The sequence below is a fragment of the Actinia tenebrosa genome, unplaced genomic scaffold (assembly GCF_029948245.1).
Source record: "Actinia tenebrosa isolate PJP-AT-01 unplaced genomic scaffold, QUT_ActTen_1.0 PGA_scaffold14__42_contigs__length_11649687, whole genome shotgun sequence".
NCBI lineage: Eukaryota > Metazoa > Cnidaria > Anthozoa > Actiniaria > Actiniidae > Actinia > Actinia tenebrosa.
In genome coordinates, this window is record NW_028292574.1 from 7,315,084 (window position 1) to 7,333,909 (window position 18,826).

At 38.4% G+C, this 18,826-nt stretch overlaps 1 protein-coding gene across 2 annotated transcripts; it reads right to left on the reverse strand.

The window, feature by feature from the left end:
* Nucleotides 1-8,740: 8,740 nt before the first annotated feature.
* Nucleotides 8,741-17,781, reverse strand: LOC148911380 (uncharacterized). Of its 2 annotated transcripts, none has more exons than XM_089029609.1 (6): nt 17,575-17,781; nt 17,197-17,361; nt 16,283-16,510; nt 15,756-15,855; nt 14,999-15,062; nt 8,741-9,281 (listed from the first exon to the last, which is right to left on the reverse strand). In XM_089029609.1, the coding sequence occupies exons 5-6, from the start codon at nt 15,038-15,040 to the stop codon at nt 8,742-8,744; spliced, it is 582 nt and encodes a 193-aa protein (XP_088885735.1). In that variant the 5' UTR covers nt 15,041-15,062; nt 15,756-15,855; nt 16,283-16,510; nt 17,197-17,361; nt 17,575-17,781; the 3' UTR covers nt 8,741. The 2 variants fall into 2 exon arrangements, with proteins under 2 accessions (XP_088885735.1, XP_088885734.1); XM_089029608.1 differs by having other exon boundaries at nt 14,999-15,071; nt 17,575-17,777.
* Between the last annotated feature and the right edge of the window lie 1,045 nt (nt 17,782-18,826).

Consider the following 18,826-nt stretch of genomic DNA (forward strand, 5'->3'; position numbering starts at 1 on the left):
CTCTTCTACTTCTCTGGCTGCTTAGGTGGGGGATGAAGACTTTATGGGCGTAATCATCAAAGGTGATCGAACCAGTTACGGGAAGGCAGTGGACCATGACAGCTCCGTCTAGAACGCTGCAGTGAAATTGCGTGGGAGGCTCGGCTGAGTCGATGGAATAATGCACTTGAGGAGTTCCGATTTAGCGCTTGGTAGACGAAGGTTGCCAAATTCTGATAAGGAGGGAGGGAATGGTTGAGCTTCATGGCTGAAGAACTCCTCGAGGTCAGCATTACGGCTCTGCATGGCGATGTACAGTTGTGCAAATAGTGCAACATTATTTTGCAGTGTAGCTATTCTCTTTGTCTGTTTAGATTTGTCTCGCAGGGGTTATTTCTTGAAAAGGGGAATCTTGTTCTTCTTAATGGTGTCGTGAATGGAGGTCTTTCGGTCCTCTATAACTGCCTTGACATATTCCTTATACTTGGTCTGACCAAGGCTGTCGAGGTTCATCACGGCCTTATCTACGTTATCATGTGCACAATCACGGCTATCCAGTGTAACCAACTCGGGGAAGCCATCCAGGAAAGGGTTTCCCATCTTTTTCATGACATCTACTAAATTATTCACCTGCTGCTTGAACGTCTTTTGCGCACTGAGGCCCATTTTTTCGAATTAATTCGAAAAACAACTTAAAATTCAAAGAAAACCTGTTAAACCAAACTTTTATATATATTGCAATATGAAAATAGCAAGATTACGGCCTTTTAAGAGCAAAATACTTACAGGTTTTGTAGGTAAGTCTGGGGCCGCCATCTTGGATTTAGCCAATGGCCGAGTGGGACTGGCCACTAGTGTTTGAAAGAGATGCCGAAAAGTAGCTTGTTTGTTAAGATTTGGGGTTGTAATCGATAGCCATGACAGATAATGCATTCTAATGGGTAGATAGCTGTTTTAAAATTTATTCAAAACGTTTTTACATATTTAATGAATGTATTTAAAATAAGAACAACAGGGAGCCCAATTTGTGAGATTTGAAAAAGTAAATCCTCCGTAATTCCCCTTAAAGGACAATTTACGTTGGGCTCCCCCTCTAACATTGATAGTACTACCATAAGCTACAACTATGCCAAGTTTGGTGCTTTTGTAAGCTCTGTAACGATCAAGACCATAAGAGACCTGACTATTCGCTGTTGTAATGCAGACGTTTTCATTCCAAAGGTCAAACGGTTTGAATAGCCTATGAGCGTTACTTCTTTAACGGCCGTTCCATACTTGACTCCCGTTGCGTGACGACCGACACTAAAAACGGTTGCGAGGGAGACTAGCAACACTAATCTAGATTTGCTCCATTGGGATCCCTGTGTAATAAATGCCTGAGCATGCCATACTTGTGTTCAGCGGGGATCCCCAATCAAGTACTTGTTCAAGAAAGATGGCGCCAGGAACTGTGAAAGGGACTATTCTTGTACTGAATAACTATGACGTTATATTCCCGACAAAATTCAACCTCAGGTTTTCAACATTCTAATAAAGAATTCAGTGTTTCACTTGCAATGCAATATTGTTAGTTGCTTTTCCGACATTGAAGATTTCGATTTCAACTTAGCTGTAATCTCGTCCAACATTCGAGTTCCACGATTGAACATTCGTTAATAGCTTTCCGTGTCTGGACAAAATTTAACACTGATTGTTCTTTTGACATACATCAAGTTCAACATTCAACTTTGAGAACGTTATTTTCTAAACAGTATATTAAAATGAACCATTAGAGTTTCTCGTTCAAGGACTAAGGTTTTAAAGTTTTTAGATACAAACACATAATCTTTTCGTCATTGTTGAATTACAATCCAACATTCAAGTTCTACCATTGAACTTCACGCACGAGTGCGTTTGACCTATGCACAGGCAGCCCAAACAAGGTTACTGTGTATGGTTTATAAGGGAATGTATGGGAGTTATGATAAAGTTACGAAAATAAAACGTTTCACTCAACAGTTTGCCTCAAAACCTGCTTCAGTTGTTGCTTTTACTTTGTTCAGTCTTCTGGCGAAGTTTCAGCGCGATTTGAGGCCGTTTAGTGGGTTTTTTCAAAATCCGCTCTTCTCTACCTAAATAATGGGAAGGCTGAAGACTTAGCACCCGATATCGACTACATCACGCTAGAAAATCCAAAAAAAAAAATCTCTCTCTCCTTGAACCGCAATAAAAATGCAACATCTCAAAGGAACGATAATTTCTCTATTATAACATGTATTCTGAATGCCACCACGCCAAATATGTCCAGAAAAATCCTGGCTTGAAGTCGAATATTTGATTTCTTCTACAGCGTGTGATCGATGGTGTTCAAACAGCCGTTGTAAAGCGTGAGCGGGTCACGTTACATACTGCATTCCCATTATTTAGGTAGAGAAGAGCGGATTTTGAAAAAACCCACTAAACGGCCTCAAATCGCGCTGAAACTTCGCCAGAAGACTGAACAAAGTAAAAGCAACAACTGAAGCAGGTTTTGAGGCAAACTGTTGAGTGAAACGTTTTATTTTCGTAACTTTATCATAACTCCCATACATTCCCTTATAAACCATACACAGTAACCTTGTTTGGGCTGCCTGTGCATAGGTCAAACGCACTCGTGCGTGAAGTTCAATGGTAGAACTTGAATGTTGGATCGTAATCCAACAATGACGAAAAGATTATGTGTTTGTATCTAAAAACTTTAAAACCTTAGTCCTTGAACGAGAAACTCTAATGGTTCATTTTAATATACTGTTTAGAAAATAACGTTCTCAAAGTTGAATGTTGAACTTGATGTATGTCAAAAGAACAATCAGTGTTAAATTTTGTCCAGACACGGAAAGCTATTAACGAATGTTCAATCGCGGAACTCGAATGTTGGACGAGATTACAGCTAAGTTGAAATCGAAATCTTCAATGTCGGAAAAGCAACTAACAATATTGCATTGCAAGTGAAACACTGAATTCTTTATTAGAATGTTGAAAACCTGAGGTTGAATTTTGTCGGGAATATAACGCCATCAGAAATTTAAGGCTACACTTATGTATCTAGGTATGATGAAGGTTAGAACTACAGTATACTCTTAGGAGATCGCAAAATTGTAATGAAAAGCATCAGGGGATTGTCCAGGTTTTTGTGATGAATGTTACCTAACATGTACAAATTTTGTACAAGACCCAAGGGAGCACGTTAAAATTTTGATTGTGTTGGTTTATCTTCGATTTTATCGCACGTATTCTAAGATATAGCAGGCGTTCCTTGTAGTGCTTGTTTACGTGCGCGCGCGCTAGCTGTCCGCGCGCTACACTTCATGGCAGGCGTTCCTTGCTTTAGTCGGACTAGCGAATTTACTCCGAAAACCGACGAATATCTTGCGAGGAGCGGAGCGACGTTTAAAAAAGGAGGGGAGGGAAACTGTAAACCACGTGACCCTTTTCAGCCAATCAAACAATCCAAAATGAAAATATTTTTCGCTCTATGCTGGTAGCAGTATCTACAGAAACGGATTACGTGACAAATTCAAAAAAATGACGTGTAACGTCAAACAGATGAAAACAAACAAAATGGCGTCCTTGAGCGAAGAGCAAAACAAAGTTTTTAATATCGTAGAAAAAGGTTTTAGTGTGTTTTAGTGGAATAGCTGCAAGCGGAAAATAATTTTTAATTAGATATATTTTAAAGGAATTGAGAAAGGGAGCAAGCGGTGTTTTTATCACCGTATCAACGGGCATTGCGGCTCAAAATATAGGAGGATCGACAATACATTCATTCGCCGGCGTCGGAACAGGAAAAAATTGGCTCACGAACTGGTGAACATAATCAAGAATAATCCTACTGTTGAAAAGTTTGCCTGATCACATGGCTTTAGCCCTTTTTCGTTACACTCGGCCTTGTAAACTAAATATGCCTCCGTAGTTTTGATAGCTTCCCCATTAGATACGGAAAATAAACTAGTGATTATTCTGTAGAAAAATTCAATTTCCTTTTACATTAGATGCATGACGGGACTGGGGAAGTGGGACTGAGTGAAGACACCAAGATTCAAAACTGGCACCCTTGGTCTCGTTTAGTCATTAAAACATTTGTATCATTAGTTTATGCACACAAATATTTATTATAGCTAAATCTATGCTACTGTAAGGGTATAAATACTTGGTTAATGGCATGAGTTGCATTAAATTGTGTATAATTAATTGTCTGTTATTTTTCAGATGCCAAGTAGTATACAGAATAGGGGTTCTGGGACGGGCGGATCAGGTCTCTTTTATCATTAAAGATCTCCCCGAGCCAGTTTTGTTTCTCTATGTCTTCAAATCTCGTTTTGATAGTAACAAAGACGTTTGGCTGGCGAGAGGTATTGGAATTTATTTCTAGCCATATATCACCCAGCCCATTTTTTAATAATGACTCTTTTACTTTTTGGCTCCAGCAAATTTTACGGCTGGAGCTTATCATTTCTTTATATGCTAAGAATGTAATTTTATGGCTCGATGTATGTGTAACTAGATTGAGCCAGTACCTTATGCATCTTAAGTTTGCAGCTACATGCAGACGGAGTCGACCTAGTTCTGCATAACAGGCAGAATTGGTTGCATATTTTCCCACTCCGAGTAACATTTTGCAAAATTTGGTATGAACAAGTTCTATAGGATCATTTTTAGAAACCTCAGAACCCCAGACTTCACTGCCGTATAACAGAATAGGTTTTACTAGTGTGTCAAAAAGTTTCATGGTGAGATGAGGGTCATAGTGAAAAGAGTGACCCATCTCCTTTTTCAGCTTAAATAAGGCTTTCAGAGCAGATTTCTTGAGTTCCTGTTTTGCGATTGTGAAATTTCCGAAAGCACTAAATGTGAGGCCGAGGTATTTGTAAAGTTTAACATTTTCCAAAATTTTGTTTTGATAATAAAAAACATAATTACTTAACCGCCTCCCTGAATTATTGAAAATGAGAATTTTAGTTTTCTCAATATTTACGTCTAGACCATTTGCGTTATAGAATAGTTCAAGTTTATTCAAAAGGGCTTGAAGATCTGTATAGTTTTTACTGAATAAAATTAGATCATCAGCATAAAGAATACAATTTAATAGTGCATTATCGAAACAGATCGGATCATTTATATTTGTTTGTTTAAGAAAGTCTGGAAGATCACTTAGGAAGAGATTGAATAGAGTAGGACTTAACATACAACCTTGCTTCACTCCTTTAAAACATTGAAAGGACTCAGTTATGATACCGTCTGTTTTAATAACAGAGCAGTCATTCTCATACATCGATTTTATCAAGGATAGAAAACGGCCTTTAATACCAGCGTTTTCGATTTTAGAAAAAAGGAGCTGTCTCGGTATGCAATCAAATGCCTTCTTGAAATCTATGAAACAAGAAAAAAGCATATTTGTCCCCTTATTTGGTTTGCTCTTTACAAAACGATCTATAAGAGCTTTTAATGTGAATATTCCATCGACAGTGTTTCGTGTTTCAACGTTTGTTTAATCAAGACCAACTCAAACTCTGTCAAACTGACCTCTTTACATAAGGTCACGTGATTACAAATACATTACGTAACATCCCCCTTTTCCTAGTTAAGGAAAACAATAAAAGCAATTACACTATTATGATACTATGATAATCCAATAAAGTAAATGTTAACAAATGGGTAATCCAAGTTCAATGTCTCTAAGCAATATACTGTCTTTAAAGATTGAAGTTCACGGACTATTTGTGCATAACAAAGTCTCTAAACCTTGAGAGTAATTTCACTTCCCTTGTCCTGGTGCGTGTAACTTGGGGCTCAGTTGGCTTCTCTGGCTGTGATGGGTTGACCGCTGGTGCTGCATCATCGCTGCTGCTTATCTCTGGAGTGTTGACTTTTTTTTTTTTTTTTTTTCTTTCTTTTTTCTTTTGGAGTGTTGACTTGATTTCTTTCTGGATTTGATATCTTAAGTGCCTGTCTATTCCTCCTGACAACATGATTGTCAACAGCAACTAAGTATGATCGGTCAGAAAGAACCTGTGTACAAGTTCCTGGTCGCCATCTCTGATTGGTCCTTGTCGGCGCAACTCTTACCTCTTGACCGACCTCTAACTGTGGAAGGATCTTTGTCTTGTGGTCATAGTAAAACTTTGCCTGCTGTCTCTTCTTCTCTATCTTCCCTTTAACATCTGTTTGTACCTCTGGATGAAGTAGACTAGAGGCTGTAGGTAGCAAGGTTCTGGTCCTCCTTGACATAAGGCGTTGTGTTGGACTGGTATCCAGACCTTCAGACGGGGTATTTCTATAATTGAGCAGTGCCATAAGTGGGTCTTCTTTGGCCTTCAGAAATAACTGTTTCACAACCTTAACTGCTGATTCGGCTTTCCCATTACTGATAGGATGATGTGGTGAGGAAGATAAATGTTTAAATTCTCACTCTGTAGCAAACTGTCTGAACTCTCTACAATTAAATTGTGGGCCATTATCTGTAACAGTATCAGGTATGCCGTGGCGACTGAATTGTTGTTTCAAAGCTTTGATTACTTCAGCTGACACTGTGCTGTCAACCAGTTCATCGACTTCGATGAAGTCTGAATAATAATCAACAGTTACTAAATAACTCTGACCTTTTATAGTGACGAGGTCTGCTGCTACTTTGCTCCAGGGACGTTCTGGGATTTTGTGCGTCTGCATGGGTTCTTTGCTGTTTTGTGTTTGATGTTCAGCACAAATTGGACATTTCTCCACTGTTTCTTTGATGTCAGTAGCCATGCCAGGCCAAAATACAACATCTCTGGCTTTCCTGATACACGAGGTTATGCCTTGGTGACTAGAATGTATCCTTGATAAAACTTCCGATCTAAGTGCCTTTGGGTTGATCACTCGTTGATTCTTTAGCAAAATACCATTGTAGGGTGTAATCTCCTCGCGGTAGTTCCAATACTCTCTGATATTCAGTGGTACTTGGTCTTTAGTCTCTGGCCATCCTTGTAGGACTGTGGACTTCAAGGTTTCTAGGATTGAATCTTGTCCTGTTGCCTTCTGTATCTGGTCCTGTCTCTCTGGGCTGACTTTGATAGATTCCAAGGGGTTGATTGACTCTACCTCTACAGCAAATACTTCAAACTTACATGAATTCTGGCCCTCCTCTATGACTGCTAATGGGGCTCTAGACAAATGATCAGCAATATACATTTGTGTGCCTTGTTTGTAGGATACCTTGAGGTTGTACCGCTGCAACCTTAGCAACATCCTCTGTAGTCTTGAGGGTGCTCTGTGAATGGATTTCTTGAATATAAACTCCAGTGGTTTATGATCTGTTTCTACAGCAATCTCTTCCTTTCCTGCAATATACTGGTTAAACTTGTCACATGCAAATACTATTGAGAGACATTCCTTCTCTATTTGTGCATAATGTCTTTCTGTTTTCGAGAGTGTTCTAGATGCAAAAGCTATGGGCTGACCATCATGTTGTGGGGCCCAGATAAACTTTGCATCTTTAGCTGTTAGCTCTCTAAGAGACTGGGTGATCTCTGAAAGCTTTGGTAAGAACTTTGATAAGTAATTGACAAATCCTAACAGTGTTAGAAGCTCCTTCTTGCTTGTTGGCTTGGGCATTTCTTCAATGGGCTTGACCTTATCTGGGTCTGGTTTTAATCCATCTTTGGATATTATGTGGCCCATAAATTTAACTTCTGCCTTCTTAAGACACATCTTGCTGCTGTTCAGCTTCAGGTTTATCTTTCTGGCCCTGTCTAGTAGACCTTTGAGATTCTTGTCGTGATTCTTTCCTGCGTCCTCTTGCGTCTCTCCATTTCCTACGACTAATATGTCGTCTCTCAGTACTACTACCCCAGGGAGGTCATCTAAGTGTTCATGTAATTTGCTTTCAAATTCTTCTGGTGCAAGATTTACCCCGAATGGCATTCTCAGATAACGGTATCGACCATGAGGGGTCCAGAAGGTAGTCAGTCGACTGCTTTCTTCATCCAGTTTGACCTGATAGAAGCCATCCTTCGCATCTAGCGTGCTGAACACTTTTGCATTGCTGATTCTGGGTAAGATTTCTTCTAGGGTAGGCATCTGATATCTTGGGCGGAGAATCGCCTTGTTTAGGTCTTTAGGGTCTAATCAGATTCTAATCTTCTTTGGCGTTGTCACTACCACCATACTGCTTATCCATTCTGTAGGTTCAATTACCTTTGTAATGATCCCTTTACTCTCCATGTCATCGAGTTTTCCCTTAACTCTATCTTTAATTGCTACTGGAATTCGACGTGGTGTGTGTTGAACAGGTTTAGAATCTGGCTTGAGTACAAATTTTGAGTCACCAATATGACCCAGTCCTTCAAAGACATCTTTGTAGTGCTCAAGAATGAACTCTTGTGTTAGGTTAGAACTATCTTCAGGTTGAACCTGCTGGACGGCATGTACTGGCTCTATGTTGATTGATATAAGCTCTAGCTTCTTACATGTCTCAGCTGATATCAAAGGCTGACTGTTAATGTCAACTATTTGAAACTTTGTAGGGTATTGCTTGCCTTTTCTTTCAATCACAAGTGTTGTTTCTCCAACTGGCTTTAATACTGTTCCATCACATAATCTTAGACTCACTTTTGAATTTTCAACTGCTGGATCTCCATCTTGTAGCAGAATCATTAAATCTTTGTGGCTCATCACATTACAGGTTGCACCTGTGTCTAGTTGACATTCAATCACTTCTTTGCTGTTGTCTGGTGTTTTGAATGATAACTTTGTTGTTAAGCGTTTGCTTATCCTTTGACTGCTGATATTTCCTCTATTGTTAGAACATCCTCGTCCGATTCTTCGTCTGATTCCTCTTCCTCCAGCTTGTTGACTTGTCGGTTGCCTTTCTGCATGCAGACCTTCGCAAAGTGATTTGCTTTCTTACACTTTCGACACGTTTGACCATACGCTGGGCAGTCTTTTCTCTTCGCATGTCGTTTATTTCCACAAAATAAACACAATTCTCTGCTTCTACTTGTTAATTTTGACGAGTTTGCTTGACTTGCTGTCTGTTTTGACTGTGTTGGTTTGCCTGAGTCGCTGGCTTGTTGACCTTTGTGACCGCGTTTGGCTCTCACTATGTTGATATTTTCGCTGCTTGGTTGTTTGTTATGAATCGCTTTAACTTGCTTCTCAGCATGTTCACTAGCTCTGCACATTTCTAAAGCTTTGTCTAAGGTTAACTTTTCTTCTTTGAGAAGTCGGAGTTTGATGCTGCGGCTGTTTAAACCAATGATCATTCTGTCTCGTATGAATTCGTCGGTTTGGGCGCCATAATTACATGTCTGTGACAGAGTCAAAAGAACGTTATTTTGAACAATAGTAAATCGGACTTTAACCTAGTTTTAATTAGTTTAATTATAATTTCGGATACTAAGGAATGTTCTTCCTCTATATCAAGTGAAATCTGCAAACAAGTAGTTAATTAATTTCCTGGGATTACATGAGTAATGTTAGCATAAGCCACGTTTTACGGAACAAGTGCGCCTTGGGCGTATTGCGCGTGGATTATTGTAATACATGAGGAATGCAGACTCAAGCATAAATAGAGCTTTTTAAGTAAATTTAGTCAGTATAGCAAGAGAACTTGGAAGAGCGTCGAACCACAGAGTCAAGACAAAGAACTCGCGTCGTTAGAAGACAGAGAGCTGTAATCTCGTTCTCGTTTTGTACTGATTTGTGATGTACTAAGCTGAGTTGTGAATAAACTCTTTTGCCAACACACTTGCAATCTGTTTAGTGATTTGAGCGCCTTGCCGCCGGTTACATGTCGATGCGAGTTTGCGTAAACGATTTACGTAGCTGTCGATGCTTTCGTCTTCATGTTGACAGCAAGTGTTGAACTCATATCTTTCGTATATGACATTTCTCTTAGGTATAAAGTAAGCTTGTAGGGCATCCTCGGCTTCTTTTACGGTGTTTTCGCTTGTAATACCCAGGTTTTGTAGTACTTGAACACAATCTCTTCCCATGATTGAACGAAATGTGGCGAATCGTACTTTCTCATTTCTTTTGTCGAGACCGGTCGCTATTTCATAATCTCTCCATTGTTGAAGAAAAAATTCCCAGTTACCTACTTGATCTCCACTACATACCATTGAAGTTGGGACAGGAAAATTCGACGGAACCATTGGAGGTTGATCGTTGTTGTCGGACATGTTTGCCTTCGCTATCCACGCACGTGGCCGTTGTGTTGTTTGCTTGTAAGAATCTCGTTAATTCTTTGTTGTGATCCTTCGTCGACCTGTTGTCTGTTTTCGGATCCTGTTGTTGTTGTTCCTTGTTGATCTTTGTTCTCTTATCTCCGTTTTTCACTAATTTCTGACACCATGTTTCGTGTTTCAACGTTTGTTGACAGAGTCACGATGGGGTTAAGAGGTGCTTTGTTCGCTCTTACCTTTCTTAGTTTATATCTTCTACTATTTCATCATTCATATGAAGATAGTGATTCCTTAGGATACCAGATACCGTTGAGGGGTGAAATATCCTCGATATCAGTGAAGGGAAGGCAATTTGGCCAAGAAATATTGTCGAAGTTCACTCCTTATGGATCTATCCCGTCGAGAGCTGTGTTCAGAACACTGAGAAGACCGAGTCTGGTGACTGTTCCTATGAATAAGTACTTATTCGTTTTATTTCTTTTAATTTCCAATGATATACAATTTAATCCTGGTCCAGTCAACAAGAAGAAGTGCACTATTTGTGAGAAAACTATAAGAAGGAATCAACAAGATATTGGATGTGATGGCTGCCTGCAGAAGTTCCACTTGAAATGTGCGACTTTAAGTTATACTGGTCGAAAGAAAAATCCCAAGCCAGTGGAATGGAGGTGTTTTAACTGCGTATTTCCTTTTAGTGATTCTTTCATGGAGGAAATTGTACAAGATTCTTCTACAATTAATATTCATAACCAAGAAGTACAATATTCAAATTCATCTCAAGATTCATTTGTGGACTCCCAACCTCGCATCATCACCTCTAGACAAAAGGATAGTCGCGGCCTTCTGATCCTGCATTTAAATGTGAACAGCTTGCAAAATAAATTTGAAGAACTGGAAACTCTAATTCAACATGATTTTCGAGCGCAAGTAGCATTGTTGACAGAAACCAAAATAGACTCTTCGTATCCCAACAGCCAGTTTAAAATAGAAGGATATAATATGTATCACAACGACCGAACCAAAGGAGGCGGAGGGATTATGGCTTACTTTTCTTCTAATCTACCATCAAAGAAATTAAAACTACCAAGAAAATTCACCACAATTGAATCTCTTGCAATCGAATCTAAGTTTGGCAGTCATGATGTGGTTGTGCTGTTAATATACAGACCTCCAAAGGCGTCTGGCCAAGACTACTACCTTCGACTGGAAAAAGAACTTCACGATATTGTTACATGGGCGTCCCTTCAGAAGCAGTTTATTGTCATTACTGGCGATCTGAACCTGGATCGACTAAGACCAAACACTAGGGAAGGAAAGATTCTGTGTGATTTGGAAGATGTATTGGGACTCACCTCATTAATAAATCAGCCAACCAGAATTACCGAGAACAGTCAGACACTGCTCGATGTCATCCTTACTAACAAACCTCATCTCTTCAAGGAGAGTGGAATTTATAACCCTGGAATCAGTGATCATTCACTGGTATATAGTCTTATGACTGAAGCCGCTATTCGTCATCCTAGTAAAACCATCTCCTTCAGGTCTTTCAAGAACATCAATGTGGACGATTTTCATCAGGACTTGCAAGCTGCACCATGGCATGTCGGGGAGATATTTGAGTCAGTAGATGACCAGTATTCGTACTGGAACACCCTGTTTAATAACATCTTACAAGATCATGCACCCCTTAAAAGGATGAAAGTCAGAGCCAAGGACGTGCCCTACATGACTACAGAATGGAAACGTGCTATAAGAAAAAAACGCAGATACGCAAAAGAATTTGCAAGGAATCCCACGAACGAAAATTATAGAGAGAGAAATAAATGGAGAAACATAGCCACCAAGCTTCGACGCAAGGCGATAAAGGAATACTGGAAAGTAAAGACGGAAGACTTCAATAAGAATCCCAGAGAGTTCTACAAAGTATTTAGGCCGTTTATCGATAGTAAGAGCCAAGGAACTGATAACGGTGTGATTAACTTGGAAGTCGATGGAAACATCATGAAAGATCAAACCCAAGTAGCTAATCATTTCGCAGACTATTTTGCTACAGTGGCCAATGAAATTGGTGATAGACAAACGCTCTCGCTCGCACAAGAACAACTAAAAGATCACGTCAGCGTGCAGACTATAAAAGACAACAAAAGAGTGGTCAATGGCCCGGCATTCGAGTTCAGCGAAATCAACGAAGCTGAGGTTACCAAAGCACTCAATGCATTGAATCCTAAGAAAAGTATGGGACATGACTTAATACCCCCCCAGGTTCTTAAGATGGCAAGTGATGTACTAGCTCCTTCACTAACCAGCATATTCAATGCATGCATCAAGTCCAAGTGCTGGCCCTTAGAATGGAAGAAAGGTATTTGGGTACCTGTCTTCAAGAAAGATGATCACTTAGATGTCAAGAACTATAGACCAATAACATTGTTGAGTGCCATAGACAAAGTCTTTGAGCAGCTTATAAGCAATCAAGTATCAAACTTTATGGAGCCTCGTCTCTGTAAGACCATGACTGCCTACCGAAAAGGTCACAGCTGCGAAACAACGCTAATTGCCCTGGTAGAAGATTGGAAGAAAGCTGTGGATGATAAGGGCACTGTAGGGGTGCTTTCAACCGATATGTCTAAAGCTTTTGATTCCCTACACCATCCCTTATTATTGAGTAAACTGGAAGCTTATGGATTCTCTGCTGATGCTACTTCTTTACTGCGATCTTACTTCCTTGAAAGACAATGCAAAGTGTGTATCACTACATCCTCATCAAGTAAGTGGGTCGAGGTCGAAAGAGGTTGTCCACAAGGGTCCAATCTTGGTCCATTGTTATGGAATGTTTTTCAGAATGATTTACCATTCAGTGTCAACAAGGGAAAACTGATGATGTATGCTGACGACCATCAACTCTATTCCACCGGGAAGAATGTCAGGCAAGTTCAAGATACTCTTAACGAAGAGGGCAAATCTATATCTGACTGGTACCAGGTTAATCAGCTGAAAGGTAACCTTACGAAATATCAAGTGCTGAGCATTGGTTCCAAACAACAGGATAAAGTACTGGACGTCACAATGATGAACACAAGCATCAAGCAAGACAAAGTGCTGAAAATACTTGGAGTATCCATTGATGAGAACATGGATTTCAGTCATCATGTTAGCTCAGTGTGTAAAAGAGCTGCCAAGAGAGTCGGTGTCCTAACTCGTCTTCGTAACATGTTACCTGTAAAAGCAAAGCTAAAGATATACAAGACTGCCATACTGCCAATACTGACCTACTGTCACACAGTATGGCATCATTGTCGTGCTTCGGATAGGAGAAAGTTGGAGCGTGTTCAGGAGCGAGCCCTAAGAGCTGTGTACCGTAATAGGACTAGTGATTATGCAACACTTTTGAAATGGGCTAACCTAAGTACTCTGAACGATCGTAGATTACAAGATATAGCTATACTTATGTATAAAGTTAAAAATCGTTTAAGCCCTTCCTATGTTACTGACTTATTTAATCAGTCCAGTTGCAGATATAATCTTAGGAATTCTGACTTCATCATACCAAGATTTAATACAGTCAATTTCGGAAAACACAGCATAAGATATCTCGGACCAGTCTTATGGTCTAAGCTTAAGAGGAACGTTAAGTCATTAGATACCCTAAGTAAATTTAAAAGACACATAAGAACACTTAACTTAGGTGACCTCATGAGTGATAATTGCCAAAACTGCCTCTTATGCGCTACCTAGTAAGCGTATCGATCTGAGTATCGAACACATGTAAATTAGGATCAGTTGGGGGTGGGAATTATCTTACAGTTACTATGGGGTCGGTGGGGTAAGGATTTAGCTTGTAGTTTACACAAAAGTGTAAGAATAATGGGTATATTTAGTCGGAGGGGTGGGATATTACCGTAAATTAGATAATTGTAAATATCATATAGGGGTTGTTTTAAGGGTTGGAAACATGGGATAAGATTTTTATTGGTTTTATAGGGTTCTAGATAGGTGTCCCCAATTAGTTTATTTAAATAAGCTAGAACGACATGACACAGTAATAAAGTTTATTATTATTATTATTATTATTATTATCTAGACACTTCCTGGAACAAATGCCTAGAGAGCAAGGTCAAGATTCCAGCAACAAAGCTGAGAGATGCCAAGGGTAAGTGGCATGTCCCTGAAACATGCTATTGCTCTGGAACTGTGCCTGATGATGAGGATGACAATGCCATTTCTACAGAGCAAATGATTCAGCTAATAACAGAAGACAGTGATGTTGGTAATGCCTTGGCTGATGATGAGGACAACATGGATGGAGAAGCCTTTACAACTACATGTGACATAGAATCAGAAGAAGAACAAATGGCTGCACATCAAGAGATGACTGAAGAAATGCATGGAAGTGTCTTGGGTGATGACAAGACCAGAGGGACAGAGAATGTATTGACTGCTGTAAATAAAACACCAACAACTGCTGAAGAAGGAAACAAACTACATGGTAAAAGGCCATACACAAGACAGAAAAGTTCTAAAAGGACTACTACATCAGAACTTTGGCTCTGTGTAGACTATATAGTCCCTGCTGATCAACTTATAGTTGGAAATAGCGGAATGACACTGATACTGATACTGATAAAAGGCCATACTCATTTCCTGAGGTCAATGAATGTACACCAGAAACCAAAAAGAAAAAGAATTCAGATGAAACAAACAATCAACAACTCAACTCCAAGACAGCAAAAGCCTTATGTACAGTGCTAGGCCCCTGTGAGGAAGTTTTGAAGTATGACAAACTAAGAGAGAATTTAAGACATAATTCCAAATCAAGGTTTCACATTGAAAGATATGAAACTCACCTTGTGAAAATCCAAATTGCAGTTCTCAAAGCTTTCAAACATCTGAGCTCATTCCTTGACGATGCTGAAGAGCCTGTAGTACAAGTAGATGAGTTCAAAACAAAGAAAGTACAATTAAAAACAGCTTCAGAACTTCTTAAATTATGGAAAATAACTGTACACTTCCAATAGGTAGTATGATGTTTACATGTCTCAAGAAATATAAAAGGGCCATTATATGTATACATCATGTATATTAAATTAATAATTTTTTTGTATGAGATTAATAAGATAGTATTTCTAGATGAAGCTGCTGTTAGAACTATTCACACCAATGACTAAATACAGATGTTAAGAAGCATTCACAAACACAACTACCTACTGCAGTGAATATGTTTGAAAACAACTTTGTATATAGAGAAAGCATCCATTACTGCTATTTTTGTATTTAATTGTATAAATATTTAAATAACTTTGTATATAGATGAAGCATGTATTGTTATTTTTGCATTCGAGTGTATAATATTTTAAATAACTTTGTATATAGATGAAACATGATTTGCTATTTTCACATTTTTAAACGATTTCGTATATACATCAAGCATGTATTATTAATTTTTTACATACTTTTGAGGGCACAAAAAATTTCTAAATAAATTATTTATTTATAAAGTTAGAATCATCATGTTATGGGTTGTATATAGGGAATAATCCAGCTATAGATTGGGACATCAAACTAAAACAAAGATCAATTAAATTGATAATGTACGAAACTTACCATGAGAAACGACAACTTTTGTCCACCAATTATGATGACAAGCTAATGTATTATAAGCCTATCAAATAGCTTATAAATACACCCAGCAATATTACATTGTCTGGAAGCAAATACAAAATTAGTGTTGTAGCAAATTTCTGGAGGCAATCACTGATAAAAATACAACGCAACAACAATTCCTAGGTTAGAAGAACTCGGTATTGTGACCTGTTTCATCCGCAAAACATATAAGATTTATAAGTTCAACTTGTAAACAAGCAGCAAAAAAACCCGGGCAAAAAAAAAAACAATGGAAAATTTGAAAAACATTCTTACAAAGCTTGGTGAATAAGATTTGCATCGCTTTGGATAAGCCTTATTGTGTTTAACCTTCAACGGCTCTAATGTTTCTCAATTCGACTTGTAGCAGAGTCAAACAAAAATGCAAACTTCGTGATAATACGGTTTCATTACCGTTGCGTTCGAATCTTTAAAATTTTAATTGACCTTAAAAGGTCAAGTTAAAACAACAACTTGGTATCACTCACCTTCATTCATCATATCTCATGAACTTCTGTTGTTCCCATCTTCAAACATACAAACTCAGCTTTGTACAACCAAGAAAGAAAAATACCTTTCATAGCAAACAACGCTTCGAATCTCATTTTGAATCTTCGGCCGGGTGTATCCCTAAGCATCCGCCATCTTGGATTTGCCAGCAAAGGAAAAAGCTTCGCGGGGGATATTTTGAAACTATTTACCAGGCCTTAACACACCTGAGAAAACCAAGAAAATTCGAAGACTCTGATACTTAGTGTGAACTCATACATAACTTGAAGGTGCAGTTGGATATTTTGATTGCACTTGTGCAAATAATAAAAGACTGACTCTCAAAACAGTAAGCCAAAGAGCAAAAGATTACAACAATGACAGAGAAAAACACAGTTTTCATCTTAGCTGATGGGTTATTGAATAGAGCGATAGTTTATACACATTTCGTATATTCGACTGTCTGTTCTAAAAAGGCTTTTAGCTTCAAAGCTTTAACTTATATAAAGTGCTCTATGAATAATCGGGAGCTGCATGTATTAGAGCAAATATTTTGAATGTGATAAGATGTCAACATAACTAAAGCAACGTGAAACACGATCGGCACACTCACTCACAGAGAAAAATCAAGCTACAATAAATACTACAGTAGTATAACTATTAGCATTTATATTATGAAATTGTCAAAATATACTGAAATATAATAAGGTTTCAGGATGTTATCCTTAAAAAAATTCCCCGCTACAGAGTTGAATAATTCACATGCATACCTTACAAAGTGTAAATCTAATCAAGAAGGAAACGCGCCACTAATACTTTCAATGCGACTCTTATTCGCACAGTACAAAGTAACGAGTGTTAAGAATTATCTTAGGAATATTAAAAAAATCAAGATGACTATAGGTTTGTTTACCACAAATTCCGCAAGCTGTACAGCTCGTCGCCACAGTGTCGAGCCGGTAGCGTGTTTCGGGAGAGTTCTCCTGCAGTTTTGACGATATATTTACCAAATTTCCCTTGGTATTGTAGAGTTTTAAAATATCGTAAGGGCTTGCTTCAGCAGCACATCGAAACAACTCTAAAAGGAAGTAAATTATAAAAAGAATTCACTAAATTTGTTAGTGATGAAACAGCAGAGTGCTTGAGGCTTTCAATTTCTTAAAAATCAACTCGTTATTTCAGGTAATTACTTATAACACAAGAGTAAAAGAATATGCGAAAAACTAATCGAAAGCTTTGCTTGTAATAATGATAAAAGTATCAATGGTGAATGAAAAAAATAGTATTTAACCTTTGATGTCCTCAGTAGGAACGTCCGGTCCGAACTCTGCCTGCTCGTCTTTCTCTCCGACTTTAAAATAAATCACTTTTGCCGCCATGACTTCTTCAGGAGAGAAGATTTTAAATTAAATTAGCCACTATAAACTAGCGGTTACTTCTTGAAGGATAAATCTGATTCGCTATTAACACGTTGTTTACATGTTGATTTCTCCATCCGGGTGCCTCGCAACGAGACCGCGGCAAACAATGACAGCGGTTAAAATTGCATTCCTCTGATTGACTTCACATTTTCTCATCCCTTCGATCCTTTCTTTCTCTCTTTCTTTTTCTCTTATTTTCATAAACGTACAACACTATCAGGAGTTGACAAATTAAAATGATATAATTCCAAGTTATTTATATGTAATAGCAAATTTTTTTTTGTAATCGATTTAATGTAATTCACTGAGTGCATTCAGTCAAACTATTGAATAGTTGGCGTCACCTAAATTAGATAAGTTAGCTACTATTTTAGCTGACCTCACATAAATTTGAAACTACGAGTAAACAGCTACTGAGAACAGGGGGAGAAACGATGATACAAATGAATGTCTATTCACTCATTCTCTGGTAAAACAACCCCCCGGATTAACATGACCGTTATTTGGCGCGCTTTTAATACTTTAGGTAACGTCAACTAAATAGTTATCTAAGTTAGATACATTTATCTAACTATTCAACAGTTTGAATGAATACACTCTAGTACAAAACTCTACCTTTATTCAAATTTTGAATTTATTTGTACACTTTCGTTATGAATATTAAGAGGGCGTCTCTGTAACAGCGTGCCACTCGATCTGGGCTCGAAAAATAGATTTCTTTTATATTCCTACCATCGAAAGTACTATCTATCCTCACTACAAAATTGCAGTTAGAATTGTTCTAAATTCTTTTTTCCACCCGCTATGCGAATTTTTGTCCATCGACCCCAAATCAGTGAAAGACGCCGATTTTCGAGGTCGGCCGAGGGCTACTTTCAAAGTCTGTTTTCTCGGGTTTCTCTCCACATAAAAGCTAATTTTTCTATCCAGAACTTTAGTCTAGTGTAACTTCTGCATAAAAACAGTAATAGTTTTTTTTGGAATGCTCGAATTCTGAAAAATAATCCTAACTGATCGAGATTACTGAAAGCGTGACGTGGAAAGCTAAGATTATGAGACCTCGAATATTGCAAATTTCTCATTTGTGGCACCTAACCCAGCCCTAAAATATCATTCAACCTT

Bases quoted from the DNA above. Each gene is read 5' to 3' on its own strand.
- LOC148911380 (XM_089029609.1), bottom strand. From the start codon at position 15,040: ATGTTTGAAAGCTTTGAGAACTGCAATTTGGATTTTCACAAG. The intron at 9,282-14,998 runs GTGAGTTTCATA...ACTCTGTCACAG, and splicing joins GCAATTTGGATTTTCACAAG to ACATGTAATTATGGCGCCCA.